Consider the following 27,395-nt stretch of genomic DNA (forward strand, 5'->3'; position numbering starts at 1 on the left):
GTTTTTCTTCCTAGAATTCCTGGCTCCTAGGGCAGTTCATACAAGCCAGGCCTCCATTAGGTTTGGTGGTGTCTGTCTGGCTTTCTGAAACCCATATCAGAATGATATAACCATTTCTTTTTCCTCTCTTCTTTTTCTTTCAGGGACTGGTCAATCTGAAAGATACTCAACTGAAGCTTTGGGTTTCCTTACCCACAAGAATCATCAGAGTGTCTAACTATAAGAGATTGACAACACCTACTATAGCCAGGATGTGAAGCAAGCTCTGGTGAGGGAGAAAGTGGGTATGGCATCATGGAGAGGTACTCTCCTTTGCTTACTTAATTGTTTGTGCTCATAGCCTCATGTGACCCGGCCTTGCCTTGACCTAGGAAGTCCTCAAACTCTTGAGCCTCCCAAGTGTTGAATACAGGCATGTGGCACATCTAATCAAAAACATGGTTTGAATCAATCTATGTGAGTTAACTCAGAAATCCCACACCTAGAAATCACTAAGCACAAACATTGCATGAGAATGTTCTTAGAAGCCTTGCATAGTAACCAACTACCAGAAACAACTCAAGTGCCCATAAATGGACACATGGAGGGCAGATATGGTCAATTGACACATAGCAGTGAAGTCAATGCACTCTGGTCACACATGTTACTATGAATATAAAGCACAAACATATTCTGAGCCAAAAGACACAAAATAGCGCCTTTTGTGCAGGATCCCTGTTCATGCAGAGTCTAGAGGCAAATGAATCTCTGGAAAAGAAAGTAGTGCAGTGGTCGCCTGTGGAGGAAGTGGATGGCACAGGTGGAGAAGGGACACAGATCGGGCTCTGGGCACTGGTGAAGGTCTGAACTCATCTGGTTAACTCTACACTTACTTGGATAATGAAATTTTTAGCAATTCAAACAGGAAAGTTAATCCAGTTCTACATTCCAGCTTGTTGCACCTTTGTTTACATATTGTCAATATTCAATTGACCAGCAGAGCATCTGTCCAAGTGTCTGAACCACCAAATGTCAGAACACAGATTCACCGGTCCTTTGTGTGTGGGAGGGGGGCACTGAGTTCAATCCCACCACTGTGAAAACAAATCACTGGTCAAGGGCTTCTATACTGCCCCCCCCAAAAAAACACCTGTTGACCTTCCCAGTCTGACGAGGATGAACCAAAGTCTGTAGGACACAAGAGGAAACACTGTGGTAGCAGACACAAGGAACATTTGGAAGACTCCCAGTTCTAGACATTTTCAGCAGACAGCTCCAATGCTGCCACTGCTTCCACACAAGTAGATACCCTTTCCCTGAGGGAAACTCACCAATTTCCATCACACTGTCATCATCTAAGATGTGGTGAAAGACAAGAACTCGGAGACACGGAAGCTGCAGACACTGCTGGACAATCAGTTTGGCCACTTGCTGAATCCCGTCCCCAGTGGGAAGGAGCAGTTCCTCGAGGTTCCTGAGAGAACCCAGAGCCTGTGCTGTGGGAGACACCACAAAGCCATTCTCAATAGTTGTCCCTTCATGAGCAGCTGATGACCTGGACATTCTGCAGTCTACGAGGCCCCACCTAGCAGAGGCCCTCCTGGTCACTGCCCTCTCCAAGGCAGAGAGAAGGGGTCAGGACACAACTGCTCCCTGCTGCTCTCTGCAGCAGGTCCCTCCATCCTCTCCCAACCTGTCTCCTCACACAAGTCCATGTGTCTCTCCATTTCTGCTCTCTCTTCTGAAGTGGGGTCTCCACTGCAGGTCACTCTCCTAGCTGCACAGAGTCTTTGGCCCACTCCCTTGCTATCCCACACCCTGCCATCACTCTGAAGAAATTCACCCTCCTCATTAAAGTATGGTCTACTACTCTGACAGCCTTCCACCCCTCATCTAGTCCTTCTTAGCCTATACTCTGTAGATCACATGATCACTAAGTCTCTACTTCTGTGGCCTCACAGAAATTAATTAGAAGACTTTCTGGCATGAAGCAATATTCCAGATTGCTCTCTGACTTTCCCTGTCTCTGTGTAGCCCTGACTAGCCAAGAGCTCTCCTTGTAGACCAGGCTGGCCTCAAACTCATAGAGAACCACCTACCGCTGCCTCCTGAGTTCTAGGATTAAAGGCATTCGACACCAGGCTAGTTAATGCATATTTTTATTTCATGTTCACTGGTGTTTTGCCTGCATGTATGTCCCTGTGAGGTACTGGGTCCCCTGCAACTGGAGTTGCAGACAAGTGTGACATGCCATGTAGGTGCTGAGATTAAACCCCCTGGAAAAGCAGTCAATGTCATTAACCACTGAGCCATTTCTCCAGCCCACATAATTTAATAAATTTTTAAAAGGAGAAAAATACATTCATGAGATGGAGACAGCTGTCAGACGAGGCACAGGAATCTGGACACTTGCCTTTTCCTGACTAGGTCTGGTACACCTTGAGATGTGGCCTTTCCCTGGGGTTCGTTATCCTCCCCAGTCTCTTTTTTGTTTACATTCATTTACTTCTGCTGTTTGTGTTTGTTTGTTTGGCACCCACATGTCACAGAGCATTGCAGGGGGCGGGAGGTCAAAGGCCAACTTATAGGAATTGCTTCTCTCCTTACACCATGTGGTCCCAGGGATGTAACTTTGGTCCTTGGTTTTGGCAAGACACCTTTAGAGCCATCTGGCTGTCCCACCCTCCGCTTTCAATGCTTGTAAATTCTTTCTTCAGTGGTGAGACTTGGCTCTCTTTATACTCCATGTCTTATTGCACAATTAATGTGTGATACATGCTTGTGTCTTCTTGGTGCCTGATCCTATCCCTGCTATTTGAGCACACTGAATTACCTATCCACTGTTCCCACAAACAAAACTCAGGTGGGGACAGGTGGCATGCACACTTGCCCACATACACATACATTGTCTCTATAGAAATGGAAGAGAAAGAAGCAAGAAGAAACTCAGGCTCTCTTTATGCACAGAAAAGTCTGAGAACTGTGAAGTATAGCTCTGTATCCCACAGGAGCTTTGTCTCCTCTCTTTTAGAGTGTTTCCATAAACACTCATTATTTTCACAATCATTTCTTCCTTCCATCTTTCCTTTCTTCCTTCCTACCTTTCCTTTTTTTTGTTTCTTTTGGTTTTGGGAGAAAAGATTTCTTGGTTAGCTCTGACTTTCCTTGATGGGCTCAAACTCAGAGATCCTATTGCCTCTTCCTCTAGCATTAAAGTGTGGGATTAAATGTATGTACCACCATATCCAAATTCATAATCATTTCCTTTTTTATTTAAATTATTCTAAATTAATTTTTACCTAAATCAAAAACAATCTATTTTTATAATCTTTTCTTAAGTCAAAAGTACTTAAACATTCCTTATACCTATCATTTTGTTAAATCTGAGTTATACTGTTGTATTAACATTAAATAGAAGTTTCTATATATAATATATATATATATATATAATATTTATTCCAGAAAACATTGAAACAAAAAGCACATAGCATATTTGGAGTGGTTGCCAGACAATGAAGTTACACAGTGCTATCATGGCCAAATTCTCTTCTACAAAGCCAGTGAGTCTGACAACATTGCATTTAATGAGGTCAAGTGTGGGGATGTGTGGGACCAACAGTGATGGCATCTGGGGTGACACTGAGCATCAATCACTATGCTGTCCTCCTAAGGACCAGCATAGCTGGTACAGCCGACCCTCTGTATTGACACATTCCACCAACCACAGGTTCAATTTTAAAAATCGTGTCTGTGCCAAACGTGCACAGACATTTCCCCCTCATCATTATTCCCAGAACAACACAGTGTAACACTGGTTTATACAGCATTTACACTGCAGTAGGCATTGTAAACAATTGAGAAATGGTTTAAAGTATATGGAGGACATGTGGGGTTGTGGGCAAACACCGCACCATTTTATATCATGGAGTGGAGGATCTTCTAGTGTTTACATCAGCAGAGGTCCTGGACCCAGCTGCCATGGATGATCAGGGACAGCTTACTTTGCTGTAGGTTCACTGAAGGGGACAATGAGGAGAAGGGGGAGAATAAGGTAAGTTTTACAAACTTACCAAACTTTTCTGATGTTTCTTTATCTGGAAATTGTTGACACTCAAGATTCAATATCTTCAGTGAAACAAAATTTGGCAAAATAGTGACTAGGAAAGATAAAATAAATTTAGTTCAGATACATTTTCTGAGACACAGAGGAACATTATTGAAATGAGAGTATCTCAAAGTGATGAAAGGTGATATAATATTCAGATTTAATTACTATGACTTACAGAGGAAACAACTCCGAAAATGAAATGTTTACACTGTAGACACAGATGCAATTTATTGCTGTGAAAGACTCATTGAAGTCAGGTACTGTCACAGTTTCTGTGACATCAGTTGCATTTTAACTCTAGAGTACTTAATGACTTTGTGCATAGGAGCATCTGAAGTCAAAGTTGTACAGTTCTTACCAAATGGCCTGGTTTCAAAGCATCGTCCAGAAAACTCCATCTCTCTGAGTTCCTTGCAGGAAGCAAGCACAGTCATGAGAGACTCAAAATCCGAAAAGAAATCACATTTCAGGTGGAAAACATGAAGATTTGGAGAGTTCTGAATCAATTTAACTGGAAAAGAGGAAGGATTTTCACAAATTAGAGAAGGTTTCAAGTTTCTGAACAGGTCTCTCAATCCATACTCTCCAGCCACACAGATTAAACAGGCAGTGATGTTGTGAGGCAGTGCTCAGGCCATATTGGGCATGTGCTCAGCTTCTGCAACTGACTAGGGGCAAGTTCCTGACCCTCTCTGGATCAGTGTTCTCTTCTCTCTATTCCACCTTCAGCATCAGCAGCCTGATGTCTGTGTTTGCACACTGCCCTGACACATCAGGAACTCTGTATAGAGTGACATAAAAGATAGGACAACTCTGAGGCATGACTTAAAAATATGTAAACTTATTTATTTTGTCTATGTGTATATGGTATGTGGGGGTCATCCATGTGCCAAAGCACATATGCAAAAATCAGGGAGTAATTGGGAGAATTGGCTGTTTCCTTCCATTTATGGATTTGTGGGACCAAGGTCATCAGGCTTGACAGCAAGTACCTTTACCTATTACTTGATCTCCAAAACCTACAAAATACTTTTGTTTGTTTCTTTTCAGACAGGGTCTCATATTGTATCTCAGGCTAGCCTGGAAATAACTGTATTTTTAGAGATAAGCTGACTTGATGTTGTGATAATCCTCCTGCCTCAGCCTCCCAAATTCTGGGATTACAGGCATGCACCACCAAGTCAGACTCTGGTCCCCTTTTTTTCCATTTCTTTAGTCCTCAGTGTTCAGGGTTTTCCAAATTAAGTATCTGATGGTTCTTGAGTCATTTTGCTAAGTGACATGTTCTAGAAAGATGGCTGCACAGCTGTCCATCAACAAGAGGCTGGGATGGAGAGAAATGGAGAAAAGGTCCAGGTTGCCTGATGGGAGATGTTCTTCTCCCATCATATATATGTTTCTCCTATTGGTTGATGAATGAAACACTGTTTGGCTAGTAGAGGCAGGAATATAGGTGGGGCTAGGAGATAAGGAGAATGCTGGGGAGAGAGGAGGAGAACCCTCCAGAAGGAGACACCATGTATCTGCCAAAGGAGCAACAGGTCCAGGCATTCTTCGGTAAGCCAAGACCACATGGAAATGTATAGATTTATAGAAATGGGTGAATAATTAAGACAGATCTAGTCAAAAGAAGCCCTAGCCATTGGCCAACAATTTTATAATTGATATAGCATCCGTGTGCTTATTTGGGGCTGAGAAGGGTGGCAGGACCTGAAGGGGCAAGAAACTCTAGCTACAGTTGCCCCCAGTCAGATTTCTTTCTCCCTCAGCAGATGGATCTGCAAGTGCCACTAAAACAACAGCAAAGAAAAGGACTCCACAAACTGCCTTGGAGAGGAAGTGTGTTGGGAGTTTAATGCTCAGGCCGTGGGTTCAAACCTTCTCTTTGGAAGATACATTTTCTTAGCTGGATAAACCTGAGAAATCACTGACTCAATTTCCCCAGTTAAAAATCAGCAGTAACCACTGTGCCTTCTCTCACACAGTGGTATGAAGAGTGAGTTAGTATCTGTGAAGAGTTCAGAACAGTTCCAGTCATGTTAAGGACTCAGGGTTACAGATACATGTCTGCTCTCTTACGGTTCCTGCACCTTCCCATGGACACGGTTCACGCTGTCAGACCCACAGAAGTTTTAACTAATGATGATTTAATGATTCTAACATTGTTAGCTAAGTACTTTTCCAGCTGAACCATGACCTGGGAGATCCAAGCACCATCCTTACCCAGTTTGGAGAGGTCAGACTCTGTGGAAGTTTGGATGGATAACTTCTCCATGTGGTGGAAGTTTGGGAGGTCTCCAGGGATGACGGACAGCACATCTGGTGAACCATCTAGTCTCACAGACAGTTCTCTCAGGCTCGGGAACTTGTCCAAGTTAGGGAAGAGTTGATCTGGAAAGCAGCACACGGTTCCCATCACTCACGAGACCCAGGTGGGAGTTCTCAAGTGTGCTGTGACTTTTAGATCTTTCCATAAGGAAACTTCTGAGAGATGCTAACATCTGTTTAGGAAGCACATCCATGAAGATCCTGCTGTCTGAATCATCTGCTGGTAGAGCACAGGGGAAGCGCTGTGCTGCTCTCTAGACTCACAAAATAAATAAGACATCCCCCCAACCAACACTGTGAGGACATCTGGTTTTGCATATGCAAAAGAACAAAGTTCAACTCCAACTTATATAAAAATGTAACTCAGAGCCTCTCTACCAAACCAGATCCTGCATATCCTTTTCCAAGGACTAGTATCAGCTAAGTCTAACATCCTCCCCTCTACTCTCACCCATTCCCAACCCCCTAGATATAGCCTGGGTCCCACATCCAATTCCTGGGGCTAGTCTAGCCGCCCTGCCTGTGCCACTACCAATGTCTAGGCTTCTGCCTCATTCCCTGCCCCCAACCTTCAGGCTACTCACACACCACATCCAATTTCTCTACACAGCCAGGTCCTTCTCCAGGGACTAGCTGTGGGAGTTTGCCTGATGCTCCCCTCCTCACACCCACCGCAACTCCCACATACACCCCTAATTCTAATCTTGGGCCAGATAGAACATATTTCACACCAGCCGAGTTTCTTGGGTCCACATGAGCCATAGCCAACCTGAGACTCAATTCAACCCACACATCTCTTTTGCCCAATCTTTTCTATTTTATCAGACACAGAACAAACCAAAGAAGTCTCATAACAAAATATGAACACTGAAAGATCAAGGCAGTAGTCTGCCTCCTCCTCCTTGCCAAGCTACAACTCCTGTAGAAATTTCTGTCAACGAGATTGACCTGGATCAACCCCAGAACACAGTTAGAAGAACAACCATAAACTTCACCAAATAAGTTTACAGATAATTTGAGATGATATTAGTTTATGATGACATTTCTTAAAGATGTCACAGCTCAATGATCTTAAAAAGAAAGAACCTAGAGAGCATAAACACCTGAGTGATACCCAAGAAAACACAAACATAAGGCTCCCAGAACAATGAAGAAAATCCAGGCTTTGAAAAATCAAATTCAATAAAGAGAAACACTGAGGACTCAAGATAATATGCATATGAAATTGAAAAACCCAGTAACTGAACTAGAAAACCCAACGGAAGGAATTACAAGTAGAATGAAGGAAGCAGAAGATATATGAGAATGTGAAGTTAAAGTAAAGGATCTAGACAAAAGAAGCAAAGAATATGGAGAAAAATAAAAACAGGATAGAAATATACTGGACATGTGGGACACCAAGAAAAGACCAAACGTTTGAATTTTAGGATGAGATGAGGGAGAAGAATCCCAGGTCAATGGCATAGATCAGCTTCCAATCAAATGATGCAGGCTGGATGGATGGATCAAGAAATAAAACCCTGGAGGGCAGTGGTGGCTCACACCTTTAATCCCAGCACTCAGGAGTCAGAAGCATATCTCTGTGAGTTTAAGGCCAGTCAGGTCTACAGAGCAAGATCCAGGACAGCCAGGGTTGATACACAGAGAAACCCTGTCTGGAAAAACCAAAGTAGTAGTAGTAGTAGTAGTAGTAGTAGTAGTAGTAGTAGTAGTAGTAGTAGTAGAAGTAGCAGTAGTAGTAATTCATCTATCTGTTGTCTATCAGTAACTCACCTTACCTTTAAAGTTAGGCTCCTATACAGAATAAAAGGATGGAAAATAGTATTCCAATTAAGTGAAAACTCGTGAGGCTTCAACCCTACACAAAGAACTACAGGAAACTAAGGGTTGTTGATAATGGGAGAAATAGTCCTCCCCAGGGAAAAGCACACCAATTGGTTATCTTTTTTTGGTTTTTCGAGACAGGGTTTCTCTGTGTAGCTTTGGAGCCCCCCTGGTACTCGCTCTGGAGACCAGGCTGGCCTCGAACTCACAGAGATCCGCCTGCCTCTGCCTCCCGAGTGCTGGAATTAAAGGCGTGCACCACCAACGCCCGGCTCCAATTGGTTATCTTATACCAATCAACATCTGAGCCCATGTCTGTGGCTCCTGTTACAACTAAGGGTCATGTAGATTCCTAGGGTCTGGGCTGTCACCTGGGGCCATGTTTGTGTCTGAGGACTGAACTGCCATCAGAAACATGACAGTATGGGTGGCCTGTGCTGCTACCTATGGCCATGGTGATATCCAGACCCGGGTTGCTGCTGAGAACCATGTCTGGGTCTGTGGTCCTATTGTAGTCAGGGTCTGTTTTGAAGTCTGTAGCCTATATTGCCACCTAGGATTGTGTGGATGCCTGGGATCATGTCAGTCACCTGAGTCCATATTGGTGGCCAAGGGACACACTGCAGCTGGAGACAGGCAGATCTGGGTGGCCTGTGCTGCTACCTGATGCCATGGTGAAGGACTGAAGCCAGGGCTGAAGCTAGGGGCCATGTTGGGGTCCATGGCCCTACTGCCGCCAAGGCCAATGTTGATGTAGAAGGTTCCTGTTACCATCAAAGGGTACATGGATGCCCAAGATCTGGGATCAAATTAGTGTCCAAGGGCCATACTGCCCCTGGGCCATGCTGACCTGAGTGGCCTGCATTGCACCTGGGGCAATGCTGACATCCAGACCAGCTGCTGCCAAGGATCGCGTCTGGGTCCATGGTCCCATCACAGCCACAGTCGATGTTGCCACCAAAGATTACATGGGAACCTAGGGTTGGAGTCACAACCTATGGTCTTGTTGGTGTCTGGGAGCCATGCCACCACTACAGCCATCCTGATCTGAGTGGCCTGTGCTTCCACCCAGAGCCAGGATATGGTCCTGGTCTAAGCTGCTGCTGAGAACCATGTCTGGGTCTATGTTGATATCTACGGCCCATGTTGCCTCATGGAGCCATGGGAACCACGCATGATGGAATCAGAGGGCCATGCTGAGCTAGCCGTGCCTTCACTGGCCCTGAGATAGCTGGTGCTGCCCCTCACTGGATGCTGCAGCAAGAGAGCTGGCCTTAACCCTCATGGAAGAGCTGATCTCCCCACTCTGAAGAGATGGCCCCATCCCTTACCCAAGGCAGGAGAGAGCTGATCCTGATGGCATGGACATAGCGGAGCTGGCTCTGCTCCTCACCTGAGGGGGTAGGCCCAAGTGGCCTGGACTGACCAGCGCAACTACCACCCAGGCTCACGTAGGGTTAGCCCACCCAAACATCTATCCCATCTAGGACCTCAGGAGCTTGTGAAGGGACTGGTCCTGTGGAATGATAACCATGGGCTCTCCATGACTTAAGGCAGCTACAGGATATCTGAGAGGAGTTTTTGGTGAGAATCTAGTGATGATGGTGTACTAAAAACCAGAGGCCTTGAACCAGACTCATAGCAATGAACATTTGGAAGTAAAGCTGATTGGACTAGAGGATATAATGTGTGACACACCACAGCTCCCAATGCCACCAGGATGAAGGAAGAAGTGTTGAAGAGGTGGGAAAGACCGAGGAGAAACAAAGTTTTATTGTTGGTTTGGTTTGATTTTGGTCTTTTGTTTTTCTCTGTTTTTGTTTTACCTGTTTTCATTTGGTTTGTGTTGCAGAATATTTGTCTAACTATGTAAAGATGTGTTGCTGTTTTACCTTGCCTGCCTAAGGCACCTGATTGGTCTAGTAAAAAGCTCAATGGCCAATAGAGAGGGAGGTGGTATATGCAGGGAGAGTAAGTAGGAGGAGGAATTTAAGTTCGAGGAAGAAAGAAAATGAGACAACAGGGAGATGCCAGGGGCCAGACAGACACAGAGGAAGCAGGAAAGTAGGACATACAGAATGAAAGAAAGGGTAAAAAGCCCCAGGCAAAACATAGATGAATAGAAACAGATGAAATTAAGTTAAAAGAGCTAGTGGGACAAGACTAAGCTAAGGCCAAGCATTCATTATTAATAATGTCTCTGAGCCTTTATTTGGGAGCTGGTTGGCAGCCCAACGAAAATTCCAACTACAGGTTTGATATATATATATATATATATATATATATATATATATATATATTTCCACTTGGGAGGCCACTGCCAGGGTGGGGGCAGAGGAAAGCACATGGAGAGACTGGGAGGTGAGCAGATTTGAGGTGCATGTTGTGAAATTCCAAAAGATTCTACAAAGAAATTATGTAGAAAGAAAGAAAGGAAGAAAGGAAAGGAGCGGATGATACAGACAGAGCAAAACACAATTGAACGTATAACATGCTGCTGAAAAGGAAAGTATGCTACTAACATCTACAAAGTATAAAAATCAAATATTTACAGTGGTACAAAAACTTAAAAATAAAAAAAAAAAAATGGTCAAGACCAGGCTGGGGAAACAGCTGATCCGAACAAGGGGGAGCTCATGGGCCCCAGACTGACAGTTCGGAAACCAGCATAGGACAGAACCAGACACCCTGAATAAGGGTGTCAGTTTGGAGGCCTGGACAGTCTATGGGGCCTCTGACAGTGGATCAGTATTTATCCCTAGTATACGAATGGACTTTGGGAGCTCATTCCCCATAGAGGGATACTCTCTCAGCCTAGACACATGGGGGAGGGTCTAGGCCCTGCTCCAAATGATATGACAGACTCTGAAGACCCCCCTATAGAAGGATACAACCTTTTTATGGAGCAGAAGAGGGATGAGTTGGGGGTTGGGGGTATGGAGGATGGGAGGAAGAGGGAACTAAGTTGATAAATAAAATAAGATGGCTTCTAATTTACATAAAAAAATAAAAACTTAGAAATAAACTGGATGAGAGATAAGTCATGTCCACAAGCTGAAAAGATAACTCAGCAATCAAGAGCTCTTCTTTTGCAGAGGACCCCAGTGAGGTTCCCAGCACCCACATTAGGCAGGGCAGAACAGCCTGTAACCAAAGCACCAAACGGTGTGTGACTGTGTGACATTCTCTTCTGGTCTCTGAGGGTATCTACACATACATGCACACAGAGAAATACACACACACACACACACACACACACACACACACACACACACACACACACTGAAATGTTATTTTAAATAAATCATTATAAGATAAAGTCTATTTTAAAAACAGCAAACCTTTCTTTGAGCAGTGGTTCTCAACCTTCCTAATACCAACCTTTTAATATAGTTCCGGGAACTGTTGTGGTGACCCCAGCCATAAAATTATTTTTGTTGCTACTTCATAACTGTAATTTTGCTACTGTAATGTAAAAATCTGATATTTCTGATGGTCTTAGGTGACCCCTGTGAAAGGGTCATTCAACCCTCTCAAGGGGTCATGACCCACAGGTTGAGAACTGCAACCGGCTTAAAAGAAGACAAAATATTTTTTACCCATATTAAAAAGTCAACTCTGGAGAATATAACCTCCTCCTCCTTTGGGCAGCCAGGGTACAGATGATTCTCCAGCATCATCTTACACACAGACCATCATTTACCGATAACAAGAGATTGAAACTCCCTTATTAACAACCTTGAGAGATGAAATACTGATGGCAACCCTAGTTTTTCTGAGTTACTTCAAACCCATCCTATGATTTGGGGCCTTTCACTGACTTATCCACTGCCACAGACAGTGAAAGTGTTTAGATCTCTTCTATCAGGACACATTTATGACCTTGTGCCTGAGAAGTTTCATTCATCTGAAACTGAGAATGAGAAAACACGGTGTCAACCAGAATGGCTGTGTGACACTCAGGGATACCTGGCAACTGGTTTGTCCCTGAGACCTCAAGAGACCTCAGGGCAGGCAGGGCAAGAAGCAGCTGCTGCTCCTCTGCACTGAGCCTCAGTCTGCACAGGGAGCACTTGGTGACAGAGGTCTTGTTCAGCTCCAGAGCAGGCCGGATGCTTTCAAGAAAGCCGCTGCTGTGCATCAAATGGAGTTCGATATCCTGCGATGCCGAGAAGACTTCCATGAGGACCTGGAGCAGTGCTTGGTCTGCTGGACCCATGTTGGTCACTCCAACTTCCAGCCTAGGGATCTTGTGCTGCTTGGGTGACAGTTTCCAGTACCCAGCACTTATGTTGGGTGGACACTGGGGCTGGTTATTCATAAAATTCCTCAGCTTATCTTCATTTTCAGCTAAGTTTTTCTCCCATTCCTTCATATGTTCAAAGGTAGATGCATAGTCCTCATCTATCATTGGTGGCTGTAAGGTTTCATAACATTTTTCCATGACTGAGTAACCTACTCTGGGTGGCATTTTATTTCCATTTATGGAGACTTTTACACTTCTCAACAGTAGCAGGCTTTCTGGGTGGTCCCCAAAGTATTGTAAATTCAGTACTTTCAAATTAAGTGTTCTTCCTTGAAGGAATTGCAAGATAAATGGAGAACATGCAGCAACTGAATTGCTTTTATAAGCAAAGTTTAGAGCAATACTCAGTAGATGTTCTGAAATGAACAAAGAGAAAGCTTCAGGAGATACCTGCCACATTCCCTTAATTAACTGCATCATCCGGGAAGTTTTTGGCTGGGTCTTCCCATAATCCTCATTTTCAGACATGTTCTCCAGAGACTCTTTATCACTCACCAACTGAAGCAAGTGAGACACAATTTTTGGCCCTGCCTTTGATGAAGGGTGGCTGGAGACATACTTCAAAAAATTGTTGTAGACACTCATAGCCTTCAAGGGTGAGTTAACTTGTCTCAAATATTCAAAACCCAGATCTTGGTCTTCCTCTCTTTCTGAACCCAGGAGTTCAGTCAGCCTCATGGCAGCAAGAAATTCTTGGAACAAAGGACTTAAGAAGCGATAGACTGGTCTCAGTCTCTGGGCAGTGAATTTGCTCATCAAGCAGGTGGTCAGATCTTCATCTTCATCAACTCCTGCTTCTGTGAGGTCCTCACTACTGAACTCAAAGCAAGATGAGAAAAGCCCTCTCAAGGCCAGCTGGCCACATGAGGACATGGTGGCCTTGAGAGGCCCAGGTGTAGCCTCGTGCTTTAAGAACAGGTATTTCATATAGGACTTGAAAACTGCCACATCATGAAAGGACTGGTCAGAAGGATTTTGAAACCAGTCAGTACAGACTGCTGCCATAAAGAGGGGGGTTTTGTGAATTCCCTGTAAATCTTCATTCATTCCAAAGTAAACCATAAACTCCAGCAGACATGAAATTTTATGGAAAAATAGCTTTCGTAATACAGTGATAGTATTGTAGAAGGGAAACTCTTTGATCTCTAGAATTGTATCTAGGTATGGGCGGATGGCCCTGGCCCTGTTGGTATGGACAGCGATCAGTAAGCAGGTCTGTGACAAGTAGTTTTTTGTAATCAGTGTTTCTATGGCTTGGGGCAGTGAGTCCATCCCACTGTAGTCATCCAACAGGAAGAGCACCTGGTGCTTTAAGTGCTGGATGCTGCTGCTCAGGCACACTTCACTAATGCTTCCTCCTGCCTCGAGGAGCTGGGCACCGATGATGCTGGCCAGACCCTGGTCTGGTCTGCTGGAACTAAGGGAGATGTAGAAGACCAGCTGGAACCTGTTCAGCATGGGACAGCATCCTGATGCCCAGAGAAAGGCTGTTTTCTTCAGGAAGGTTGTCTTCCCACTGCCAGTTTCCCCCTCCACACACATGACAGAGTTGAGATTGGTGAAGACCTCAGGAAGCGTCAAGGCCTCTTGCACTGGCCTGCTGATGTGCTTTGAGACGATGGACAGGTCACAACCAAGCAAGTGGTCAGTGCCTAGGCTGGAACACACTTCTGGCAAATTCATGTGGCGGAAAGTGGCTTTGGTGTAGGCTGCTCTCAGCTGCTCACTCAGACTCTTTGCCTCTTGAAGCCACTGGGCTTCACTCTGAGCCAGGTCTGTGGAGAGGACACAGGCACCGCTGGATGGACATTCACATCCCTGGGCTTCACTTGGAGCAACATCTGTGGGGAGAAGAAGGGAGACCCAGCAGGAAATGCAGCAAACCTCTCAATCCCAAGGCTGTGGTGTCTGTTACATTGTTCTGCCTGTCTGCTATGGATAGGTTAGGACCTTCCTCCAATGTCCATGTTATCCTTTGAGATCCTCTCAGACCATTTCATAGAATCAGAGTGTGGGATCATGTGTTCAAGTCTCCCATTTGATCTGGAACTTAGAAATAATGTATGCTTCCTAAGAGTACTCTGGTACCCTAATTTCCCATTTAAGATCTCAGGAAACCAGCTGGCTGTATCATGCAGTTAACACTGGCTGGTTGGACCTGACACAGGACTGCTGCCATTAGTCCTGCCTTCATTCTCAAGATGTCACAGGAATGCTGACACTGTCATCCACAGAACCCTCCATGCCAGTGCTCTCCCTTCTAGGAGCTCCTTGGACAACTATAAATACACTTGCCTTTCAAAGACCTACGTACAAATACACATAATCCCATATTGCTTTTAGTTCTTACCAGCCACAGTAGAGAGAACTGTCACTGGATCCTCATGATTGCTTCCACCTGTGGTGTCCTTTGGAAGAGAAACCCTTTATTAAATCAAAACTGGGTCTTAAATCATGATTATATTGTCACTGATAATCTAATCAATCAAAACCCAAGATCTTCTAAACACAGCCTACGCTCAGTACTTATTGAAGGAAGAAGTGCCCTAGATATGAAAGAATAAATCTCACACATCTGCAAGAGTGTGCTCCTAGATGGTACAATGTGATACATACATTGTCTCTATAGGTGATGCTATATGGGTAATCAAAATAATAGGTGTAGAACAAGAATGGTCCTGCAAAAATCATTCAGTATTCCCTCCATCTTTGGTTATTAGTAACTACATATGTAATACCACATACTGGGGTGGAGAAAGGCTATTATACATGCATGCACACACACACAGATTTTTGTGTCCTCTTTTTTGAGACAAAATTTAATGTAGACTAGCGTGCTCCTCTATTTCCTACGTGCTGAGATTAAAGGCATGAATTATAACACCTGGCTTCAATTGCTTTTTATTTTTGTTTCTGTTCTGAGACAGAGTTTTGTTTAAACTAGATTAGCCTCAAACTTCATAGGTGTCTGACCAGGACTTTGAACTTGTAACCCCTCTACCTCCACCTCCAATTGCTGTGACCCCAGGTGTCCCAGCACACTCTGTTTGATCAGCGCTGAGCATGCACAGGACTTCAGGTATACTGAGTAAATATTTTGCCAGTTGAGCTACATCTCTAGTGATTGCAAAGTCATTTTAAATTTACAGATATAGGAGATTAGTCAGTTGAACCCGTGTTGTTTCTCCTTTTGTTTTCCTTTCCTTCCCCTGTTTTTGTTTTATTTGTTTTTTGAGAAGGAGACTCATACTTAAGGGTGGCCTTAAACTTATGGCTACCCTTGAATTCATGGCATTATGGGGCATTATGCCAAGCTTTGTTTCTTTGGGGGAATGACAAACATAGTACACTACCATACTACCTTCAAGTGAGGAAGTGTGTGTGACTATTCAAATGATAGTTTGTATCCCTGAGAAATTTAGAGTTCAAACTCTTATCTTAATTATAATTGTCACTAGGCATTGATTTTGTTATGGAAACACATCTATAGACCAGTGATGTAGGTCAATTACAAAGTCCTTGCCTGAATTTGATCTCCAGCATGGCAAGAAATAAAGCAAAACAATAATAAAATTTCAGCTGTGTATGTTGGCACACAGACTTACAATCCTAACACTTGGAAAGGTAACACAGGATGATCATAAATTCTAGGCTATTTGGGGTACATAGCAAGTTCAAAGTCAGCCTAGACCTCATACTAAGAAACTGTCTCCAGCAAAAAAACTAAGTAAACAAAATGAAATATACCTCAAAGATCTCTAAACACCAAGTAGGAAGTCAAGCTTACTGTCTAAAGATCACAGACTGGATCCATTTAGTTCAGATATCAGTCAAGTCTAAGTTTGAAAGAATCTGAAGAATCTCAGTAGGAGAAGGGATTGCACATTTCATAGAGCTAGGTATGTGTCTTCTGTTTACTGTGAAACCCCATCTACAGCTATCAGATGGTAATTTCTTAGTAAATACTTGTAGAGTCTATTTAATTCTACATTGGCAAGTGGCAATTGCTGTTCAAAACAGTATTCAACTACAGGATCATGCACTGCCCAACAGAGAAGGGGTGGTGTCCATTACCATGGCTTTCGGAATTTCACAGTGGCTCTGAAGGGCTGGAGTCACTTCTGCAGAGGACTTCAGGTATTGCAGAAAGACGCAGCTAAGCAGAGAAGATAAAAGTCACAAAAATGATTTCAAGAAAGTAAGCATTTGTATTAGGTTTTTAACAGACACAGAACCAAGAATGAAATACAGCCAGGCAGTGGTGGCGCATGCCTTTAATCCCAGCACTTGGGAGGCAGAGGCAGGTGGATCTCTGTGAGTTTGAGGTCAGTCTGGTTTACAGAGTGAGTTCCGGGACAGCCATAGCTACACAAAGGGACCCTGTCTTGGAAAACAAAAGATATTCACACTTTGGCTTTCCACAACTTAGTGCATGTGGTTTGTAAAGTGATGGTGAGGATATGCAGAGAACATGGTGAAATAAATGCATATAGTTAATGTCTGTCTATGCAAGCAGAACAAATGAACTTAGAGATTCAAAATACCAAGCCTTCACTGTCAAACGGCTTGGTCCTGGAAACCTAAGTGGGGTGTCAGAGGGGTGAAAAAAAATGACAGACACTGAAGAAATGACACAGATACAGAAAAGCTGGAATCATAACCAAGAATGAAGTACAGTCAGATGGTGGTGGTGCACGCCTTTAGTCCAGCACTCGGGAGGCAGAGTCAGGTGGATCTCTGTGAGTTCGAAACCAGCCTAGTCTGGCTACAAGAGCGAGTTCCAGGACAGCCTCCAAAGTCACAGAGAAACCCTGTCTCAGAAAGAAAGAAAGAAAAAGAAAGAAAGAAAGAAAGAAAGAAAGAAAGAAAGAAAGAAAGAAAGAAAGAAAGAAAGAGGAGGGCAGGGGAGAGGGGAGGGGAGGAGAGGAGAGGAGAGAGAGGAGAGGGAGGAGAGGAGAGGAGAGAGAGAGAGAGAGGAGAGGAGAGGAGAGGAGAGGAGAGGAGAGGAGAGGAGAGGAGAGGACAAGCAAACTGGGATCTAGTGGGCATGCTCACTCTGGAGGGCACCTTCTAGACTCAGAAACTCGGCCCCTTTATTATGTAGAACATGGGGAAGAGGAGGAGTGGTTAGCTGGTCTCTGTGGGATGTCTCTGAAGGGGAGCAGTCTCGGGCTGTAAACATCAGATAGAAGAAGCATCAGGGGATGCATTCTGCACACACTAATACACTGTCAACATCCACACTGCAGGGGAAGCATTTGCCGCCCTCATTGGTCTGAGGCATTGAGGTGCTTGACATGGCCATGCAGATGTCGATAATACACTTTCACTCAAGGCTTCCTCTGCTCTCACACAGCATTGATGGACTCTACCCTAGCTCCAGGTCAGTGAGAGACTCATGAAAGTAAGATGCTGAGTGATGGAGGGCATTACGCAATTTCCTCTGGCCTCCACCAGCACACAAGGTGCACACACACACACACACACACACACACACACACACACACACACACACACACACACACATAAATCTTTAAAAAAAATAAATAAGATGGAGAGCAATAGAGGAAAATGCCCAAAAATATACCTCTGGCTTTAATATGTGCCTTCCTATACCTGTGCATGTTACATAATGTAAATACACAAAACACATGTGTATACATGAAGAAAGATTTTAAAAAACTAGTACTAGAAAATCTGGAGTGGCTATATTCATATCAGATAATATTTAAGAATAAGGAATAGCAGAGCTTTTGAGATGACTCAGCATTTACTGATAGGCCCGATGGCCTGAGTTCACACAGTGGAAGGAGACAACAGACTCCGCAAGTTGTTCTCCAACCACCACATATCCACCATGGTATGCATGCTTACATATGCATATGGCACACAGAACATAAATAAATAAAATGTAATAAAAAATTTAAAGGGTCAGGGTTGAAAATCCCCTAGCCTCACAGTTTTGGGGGGCTATATAAGTCCCACTTTTTCCCATGTTTAATATATTTTCAAACCCTGCATTAGAAGACATCCCTATCTGACAGAAAATAAAGCTTGCTTAATCTGACTGAAGAACTTGGATGTCAGTCTTTACTCTTGTTTGATGGGATTAACAGAAGTACATCGCCTGTAAGAGTTCATAGCTTTGGTCCACTTCCATTCTCACTCTACTTTGAAATCTCTCAGCTGCCTGTTCCAGCTGCCTGCCACCATGCCTCCTATGCCATTATGGTCTCTCCCTCTGAGCAGAAACCAAAATAAACTCTCCTTTTCATAAGCTGATTTTGGCTGTGTGTTTAATCATAGGAACAGAAAAGTAACTAATACACAAATATAGTGTATTTTGATTATATTTAGACCCCCCACCGCCCCTCTTCAACCCTCCCAGATGCCCCCTCACACTGTACCCTCCCAACTTCATGTCCTCTTTTATAGCTCTCCAAGTTCAGTTAGTGCTCTCCACATACGCAAAGGTGTAGGGCCACCCCCTTGGAGTTGGGATACCTACCATAGGCCACATCCCTGAAGAAAACTGACTCTCCCTGTCCTGAGAGCCATCAAAATCCAGCAGTTCAGGTCTTGGTGAGTATGTCTTCAGCCATGCTAAAATGCTGACTGGATGATAGTTTGTAGGCAGCCACAGCCATGTGAGGTTTTCTTGTTGTTTTGAGACAGTGTCTCACTCTGTAGACCAAGCTGGCCTCTGACTCACAAGAAATCCACCTGCCTCTGCCCCTCAAGTGCTAGGATTAAGGTGTGCACCACCACACCCAGGTTCCATGTGAGTTCTTGAGCACAAATTAGAAAAGTTGGCTGGAAACAAGCCAAGCTGAAGCCAGGAACTCATAAGTAAGAATAAGTCTCTATGTATTTATTTGGGAGCCACCTGGTGGGCCCACCTGAAAAGATTTAAAAAAAAAAAAAAGTCAACTAAACACAGGAAACAAGTCTAACTGGAAGTGTAAGGCTATAAACACTCAAAGCACACTTCCGGACTTGCTTTTTCCAGCACGGCTCCTCTACCTAAAAGCTCTATAACCTTCCCAAGCAATGCCACAAACTAGGGACGTAGTGTTCAGATATGTAAGCCTATGGGAGACATTTCTCATTCAAACCACCGCAACCATACAAGTAAATATTCTGGGTACTCACACAAAGACATCTGGTAATTTAAATAAAAAGTAGTAAAAGGAGCAAAAAAAAATCGCATAAAAATTGAGTTGATAGACTTTTTTGGAAAAGTTCGAAATAAAACTAGATTGCATCTTATCAGCCCAAGGATTAAGAACGCCCTATATTCACAATTTACTACCTACTACATCCAAATAAAAAGAAAAAGTGAGCCCTACTCTCAAGCATCTTTAAAATCCACAATGAGAAGGAAATAGTTTTAGTTAGCTAGTTACAGAATCTAAGACAGGACCTCACTGTGGAGTCCCAGCTGGTCTCCAACACATGATCCCAAGGGGAGGGATTAATGGGAGTGACAGGAGGACAAGAGAGAATAACAGGAGGGGATGGCAAAACATAAAGGAAATATACTGTGTATTTGTGTGTATAAAATGTCATAATGAAGCCTATTGTTACTGAAAATTAATATATAGTATCAAACATATTTTAAAAGAATATTTCTAAGGATTTGTCCTATTATCACCATTCTATCTCATAAATGTAAATGTTTTTAAAAGTTAAACAAATCAGACTTAAATTTTTCTAACACCAAAATAATGTAGTACAATTTTACTTTGGATGCACAAAGGGTACCTGTTGAACTAAGCAGAAAACAGGGGACTCCAATGAAGCTACAGCTCTTCCAGCCTGCAAAGAGCTGCCACACCACACCAAAAGAGATCTGCGATTGTGATTTTCTTTCTTAACTTATAACTGCTTGGTTTTAAAAATAAACTGATTTTTAAATCAAGCATACTAAAGTATTTCATATAAAATGAAACCATGCACTGTTCTCCCTTCAGCTTCTGAGCACTGGGACTACAGGTGTGCACCACCATGTCCAACCAAAACACCCACTTTTAAGACTGCACATATTGATATTTACTTCTGGGAGAATTCTTGGTAATTACTTAGTGAAAACAACAAAATTCTTCTTGGAATTGGGCATTTCTAGAGAGTTTTTCATGTGTAGAAAATGAGTAAAAATAAACCTGGTCAGAGACAAGGGGTGAGAGTAGCTCAGTAGTAAAGGGCTGGCCTAGTGTGCCCAGCTCACTGGTTTCATCCCCAGCACTGAGAAAAGAAAATCACAGAAAAGAAATACCCTGGTGTGAAACCTTAGATATTGGAAATAGGAAATTCTAAAAGCTTCTAGAAGAAACAGGAATCAAAACAGTGTGAGACTGCAAGGCACACCCTGGACGCTCATCACGTTGGAGGCTGATGAAGGATGATCATGAATTCAAATCCAACTCAGGCTACCTAGAAAGTTTGGAGTGGTACAGGCTATATACCAAGATGCTGTCTTTAAAAGTATATATATTGACCCAGTAAAAACCAAGTCTAACTATGAGAGGAAACCTAGACAGGGAGGATGTTATGGGAGGAAAGAGATAAAAGTTTGTGTCCTTCACGGTGGGAATCAGAGGTGTGGACAGAGACTATCCACAGATAAAGCAGGTTGGGGAGCAGGGAGGGAATAACTTCGAAGGGACATTCAAAGTTCAGGGAATTCATCTTGCTCACTTGGGATAGAACTTGGTGTGATCTTCTAATGGGTCATCACCTTCCTTCCAATTTTCCATACATCCATCACAAGAAAAACACTGAACAATGTCCCTTATGCCTAGAAGTAAAGAAATGTGGTCAGTGTTACTCTGGCATACACTTGTCAATTCACAAACAGATAATAACTTACAATTTCAATAGTAAAACCCTATTTGCATCCCAATTGGATTGTGTGGCACAGGTCACCAGGGAGCAATAGTCCACACAGGACTCTTGGTCCTTCAATGTGGTGGTCAGCAATAGTCCCTGAATGTTCCTGTGTATTATGTGTTTTGATCATCTCAGCCCTGTCATTTTTTTTTTTTTTGGTTTTTTTCAAGACAGGGTTTCTCTGTGTAGCTTTGGAGCCTATCCTGGTACTCGCTCTGGAGACCAGGCTGGTCTCGAACTCACAGAGATCCGCCTGCCTCTGCCTCCCGAGTGCTGGGTTAAAGGCATGCGCCACCAACATCAGGCCCCAGCCCTGTCATTATGAGAGATTTTCAAAGACTAGAAACTCCATGGGAGCACAGACTTCTGTCCGATTTGGACAATGATGACATAGTGGGCTCTCACAGATGTAGGCAATTAATAAGCATTTAATTAAGGAATAAATGAGAAGGAATATATGAAGATTGCAGGTGACGAAGCACAGGAGCAAAGTTAGGGGTTCTCTGTAAGTGAGATCATGAGGAATTACTTGTCTCTTCCCACATTATTGCCAGGTCTGTTTCACTAGAAATAGGAGCACTTTGCCCATGAGACCTGAGGAAGGCTGGTAAGAAGAGACAATAAAGACAAGACAAAGGATTAAAACTGAAGCAAAGAGACCATTCATGCTCGTGGAATATGTCTGTTAGGTAAAGTGTCTGCCCTGCTCTGATGAACTTGCAATACTTTGTAATCGCAGTGACAGTTCTACACAAAATTCCATCTCAGCTCAGAAGTGCATTTGATCGGAGGGGTACTAGCAAGATAGCCAGGGAGGGTACCGAAGATCTTCCTCATTCTCTCCTTGTACTTTAGCCAGTGACCCAGCTGAGGGGAATCAACTTTATGGATTACCAATGGGCAGCAGCTAAAGAGAGACCAGGAACTGTGGAAGATCCATCATGGTTTAAAACTAAGGAAATGAATTTGCAGGGATTTCTCCTGTGAGCACTGTAAAAACAGTGATCCATATCCTACTTTCTCCCATTCTTCCTTAGCAATAGAAACTCCAAACTCTGTGTGTGTGTGTGTGTGTGTGTGTGTGTGTGTGTGTGTGTGTGTGTGTGTGTTCACATGTGTACACATGTACTGCACACAGCACATGCATACAACCCAGAAGTCAATGCCAGCTACCTTCCTCTATTGTTCTCCACCTTGATTTTTGAGGTAAGGTCTCTCACTGAACTTGGAGCTCACTGATTCAGCAAGACAAGTAGGCCAGTGAGCTCTGCAGATCCACCTGTCTTTGCAACCCAGAGCTGGGATCATAGCATGTACACCAGGCTTTTTACATAGGTGCTGGGAATATAAATTCAGGTCTTTTACACTTACACAGCAAGCACCTTACTGACTACCCAAACCCTAGAAACCTCAATTCTTAACTAGGCATATTGTCAACCAAGGAAAATATTGGATTTATCATCAATTCTCAAAGGTAGGTATGGCCATCTAAGTTCTCGTAAAAGAAATACAAGGGAGCTGGACAAATGGATCACTGGGTAAGAGGACTTTCTGTGCCAACATGAGAACCTGAGTTCAAATCTTGGCATTTACATGGAAAGCTAAATGAGGCCAATCACACACCCATTACCCCAGTGATTAAACAGGAAGATCACTGGATCTGGCGGGCTACTGCCTGACTCTGTTCAATGAGACACCTGTCTGAAGAGAATAAGGCAGAAGGTAATAGAGTAGGATACTCAGTTCCTTCTGCTGCCCTCTGCCTTCCTGACATACATACACCACACTCACAAACACACATAAAACAAAGAAATATGAGCCAAAACAAAACAAAAAAATTATCTTGTGCCAGTTTCTGAAAACTACTGGGTGTGTTGGGGCAAGAGAAAGAAAGGTGTAAAGACAAAAAGGCATGATAATTATCCCAAACGGACTACTGCGCTCACTGTCAGCCCAGACCTCGGGCTTCAAGTTTGGAGGCTGAGCACCAAGGGAGATGCAGGAAACTGAAGGTCTTATGGGCACCAAAAGGATCTATGAGGAATGACGGAGGGTGGAGGAGACTGCTGGGTGGAGGTGAACGCAGTCTGGACTAGCACATCTGGTGGACATAAATCCCGACTCACCTGTGTAGAAAAGGCCTGCTCTGACCAGAGCCTCAACTGCCCCAGGTGAATTATGGGGCCAGTCCTTAAAAGTGTCCAGCCTTAGTTCTTCATTGGCAAAGACGCTGTCATTGCAGTAAGCTTGGGGGTTGGTGGAAGAAAGAAAAAAAGATGTAGGTGAGTCCAGCAGGCTTTGATCACAAAGTTCGAGTTAGCCGTGTGTATAGGTGGAATGGTCTAATGTTCTGTGCCTGCGTCAACCTAATTGAGGGTGGTTAGAAGAGCACAAAAGATTAAGAGAAGTAATCAATCCAATTTAACTAAGAAAAATATTTTATAGTCTAGAAGATTTTATTTTACTTTTTACTTCTCTTAAACCATGGAGTAATAGAGAATAGCTCCCTAGTGCCACAATGTGTGTTCTCTGGAGGAGCAGTCTGGCACTTCAGGTTCTCTTTGGCTTCCTTCCTCTGATCATTTTCCGTCACTCATATCAAGAAGTATATTCAGCCCTTAGTTCCTCTTACTCCCCCCACCCCACATGTGTGTGTATGTGTATGGGTTCGTATGTGTGCAGATACATGCATGTATGTGAGTACATGTGCATTGTGGGCCAGAAGACAACTTTCACTGTTATTTTTTAATCACCCCCCTCCCTTTTTTTTTTGAGAGAGAGAGAGAGAGAGAGAGAGAGAGAGAGAGAGAGAGAGAGACCCTCATTTGCCTTGAACTTACTAAGCAGGCTGTCTGGCTATGGATTCCCAGAGGTTGGCATGTCTGCCTCCCCAGGACTGAGATCACAAGCCCATACAAGTAGTCCCTTTTGCACATGGATTCTAGGGATAGAACTCAGGTCTTTGTTCTCGAAAGGTCTTTGTTACCCCAGCCCTTGTTAGTTTGTTTTGGTTTGTTTGTGGATTTTGAAAACAGGGTCTTATTATGTAGCTTTGGCTAGCCAGGAACTCGATATGTAGACCAGGCTGGCTGTGAGAATACAGAAATGTGGCTGTATGCTTATTAACATTTAAAATGCTCAATGCACACATTAATTCTTTCTGCAATAATCCTGTCCTTGACCTGGTTGTTTACAATGACACAAAGGTGTTGTGTGAAAATAGACTATTCCAGTATTGCCATGCACTGCAGCCTGTGCGCCTTTGGACTTGACCCTGACTGCAGTGACAAGGGAATGAAGAAATAACAGTGAGAAGAAATTAAAGACATGTGTACAGAAAAGCTGGGATTGGGCAGGCTGTACTTAATCTGATGGAGCAAGCACCAACTATGTAACAACTGGGAACCTCTGTGAGTTTATTATATACATCACAGGGGTTGGGTTAAATGAGTTTGTTATATACATCACAGGGGAGGGGTTAAATGAGTTTATTATATACATCACAGGGGAGGGATTAAATGAGTTTATTATATACAATGCAGGAGAGTAGTTAAGTGAGTTTATTATATACATCACAGGATGATGGGGTATGTTCTTCTGTATATATGTTTCTCTTATTGGTTGATGGATAAAACACTGATTGGCCAGTAGAAGCAGGAAGGATAGGCAGAGCTACCAGATCAGGGGACGGCTGGGGAGAGGAAGGCAGAGAGAGGCCATGAAGAGACACCATGTAGTGACCAAGAAGACAGCACATGCCAGGTGTTTCTGGTAAGGTAAGGCCATGTAGAAATACATAAATTAGTAGTTATGAGTTAATAATTAAAACAGAGCTAGCCAATAAGAAGCCCTAGCCATTGGTCAACAGTTTTATAATTAATAGAGCATCTATGTGCTTATTTGGAGTTCATCAGCTGTAGGGCCAGGCAGGAAAGAAACCCAGCAACAACAGGGGAGGGGTTAAGTGAGTTTATTATGTACATTGCAGGGGAGGTGTTAAGTGAATTTATTATATACATCACAGGGGAAGGGTTAGAGTTTATTATATACATCTCAGGGGAGGGGTTAAATGAGTTTATTATATACATCGCAGTGGTGGGGTTAAGTGAGTTTATTACATACATCTCAGGGGTGAGGTTAAGTAGTCTTCATAGGCTGTCTCTATAGGACAGTAGTCTCTGGCTGCAAGCATTAGGGAGGATAAATCTAGTTCTTACACACACTGTTCAATCATTCATAAACACTCATACGTACACACACTGTGAATGTTCACACTAGACCAGAAGGCTCTCCCACCCCTCTGAGCCTCACCCAGGGAAAAAACTTTTGCCATCCCATGGGTCTGAGGCTTAAGGGTTCTGGGTCAAAACCAGTTACATTGTGCTGACCTGAATTTCATTTTGGACATTACTGTAGTTGGGTTGATTTTTTTGTTTGTTTGTTTGTTTGTTTTTATTCCTTGTGGGCCCACCACCCAGCTCCCAAGTAAATACACAGAAACTTATTCTTACTTATGAATGCCTAGCCTTAGTTTGGGTTGCTTCTAGCCAGCTTTTCTAACTTAAATTATCCCCTTTATCTTCAACTACATTTTGCCTCTGGGCTTTTTATCTTTCTTTACTCTATATTGTTTCTTTCCTTCTCACCCAGTGGCTGGCTGGGTAGCTCAGTGGCTGGCCCCTAGTATCCTTCTTCCCTTCTCTTTTTCTCACCCATCTCTCCTTTCAAGCAGAGGTTTCTCCTTAGCCCCACCTATCCCTCTCCTGCCTAGCTATTGGACATTCAGCTCTTCATTAGACCAATCAGGTGTTTTAGGCAGGCAAAGTAACACAGCTTCACAGAGTTAAACAACGTAACATAAAAGATGCAACACATCTTGCATCATTACACAAATGTTCCACAGCATAAATGAATGTAACACATCTTAAACTAATATTCCACAACACCTCACCTGAATCATTTCTCTGTTCACTATGATAGTTACAGACACCCCTGTAAGGTGAGACTTGTGTTTTTGCTTTGACAGAAAGAGAGAACCAAATCCCCAAAGTAGTCCCCCACACCACACTCCAGGGTGCTACATACATGCAAACACACCAAAACCCCTCTAACTTGAAGATAAATAAATCAATTATTCTACATGCCCATGTGGTTAGAATTCCCCCTCACACACAATCAATACAAAAAAATTAACTGAGTCATCCCATAAAAGCGGAAATCACATGAGAAAATTTTTAAAGGAGAAAAATGAACCGGCTAAAAATGAGAGGGTGCACCAAGGAGGAGGAGGGAGAGGAGGAGGAGGAGGAGAAGAAGAAGAGAAAATGAAAGAGAGGGGGGAGGGAGGGAGGGAGGGAGGAAAGGAGGAAGGAAGGAAGGAAGGAAGGAAGGAAGGAAGGAAGGAAGGAAGGAAGGAAGGAAGAAGCAAAGCATCTGGAACGTGCCTGAGGTTTTACCTGACACCACAGGTAATTCTCTTCTGACCCAGGAATTCACAAAATGTTCTCCCTGAGGGAAAGAAATTCAGGTTACTGATTCATTTATACAATATACACCTATGTGTGACCTGCAACTGACGACTTCCTCACCAAAGTGAAGTTTCATTAGAGAGCAGAATTGATGGCAAAGCACTCCCTTAGTTTGATTTCTATTGATTTTGGGATTTTTACACAGTACAAAAACATCAGTGAAAGTTTACCTGTGGCAAATGGGAACTTTCTCGGGGTCGCTCTTACCAGACAGGCAGCTCAGCAAGAGAACTGCAGTCACACACACAGATGCATTTTGACTCGTGGGGAACTGAGACGTGGGAAGGGAGTTCACCTCAGAAGGACCTTTCCAACTGAGCAACTCTTCCTCCGAGAAAACTGCACCCAGATTTCAGCCCATGCTCTGCAGATGCTGCTTCTGAGACACCAACCATTACACCCTCCCTTGGCTTCTGTTTGGGCTAGGTTTCCC

The 27,395-nt window shown here is 43.5% G+C and overlaps 1 protein-coding gene across 8 annotated transcripts in view; it reads right to left on the reverse strand.

Annotated features, from left to right (window-relative positions):
• LOC100758657 (baculoviral IAP repeat-containing protein 1b) overlaps positions 1 to 27,395 on the reverse strand; it is a 106,155-nt gene that overhangs the window by 57,307 nt on the left and 21,453 nt on the right. For 6 of the 8 annotated variants that reach the window (XM_035440522.1, XM_035440524.1, XM_035440520.1 and 3 more), the window contains 10 exons: positions 26,891 to 26,942; positions 23,561 to 23,680; positions 21,243 to 21,342; positions 16,620 to 16,701; positions 14,896 to 14,953; positions 12,209 to 14,386; positions 6,311 to 6,478; positions 4,446 to 4,598; positions 4,050 to 4,136; positions 1,311 to 1,475 (listed from right to left, as the gene is read on the reverse strand). In XM_035440522.1, coding sequence (XP_035296413.1) covers positions 1,311 to 1,475; positions 4,050 to 4,136; positions 4,446 to 4,598; positions 6,311 to 6,478; positions 12,209 to 14,386; positions 14,896 to 14,953; positions 16,620 to 16,701; positions 21,243 to 21,342; positions 23,561 to 23,680; positions 26,891 to 26,942 — 3,163 coding nt within the window. Of the gene's footprint in view, positions 1 to 1,310; positions 1,476 to 4,049; positions 4,137 to 4,445; positions 4,599 to 6,310; positions 6,479 to 11,812; positions 14,387 to 14,895; positions 14,954 to 16,619; positions 16,702 to 21,242; positions 21,343 to 23,560; positions 23,681 to 26,890; positions 26,943 to 27,395 lie in introns of those variants that run through there. The other 2 variants (XM_035440527.1, XM_035440525.1) reach the window with 2 other exon arrangements.

This window comes from Cricetulus griseus, chromosome 2, assembly GCF_003668045.3.
Source record: "Cricetulus griseus strain 17A/GY chromosome 2, alternate assembly CriGri-PICRH-1.0, whole genome shotgun sequence".
NCBI lineage: Eukaryota > Metazoa > Chordata > Mammalia > Rodentia > Cricetidae > Cricetulus > Cricetulus griseus.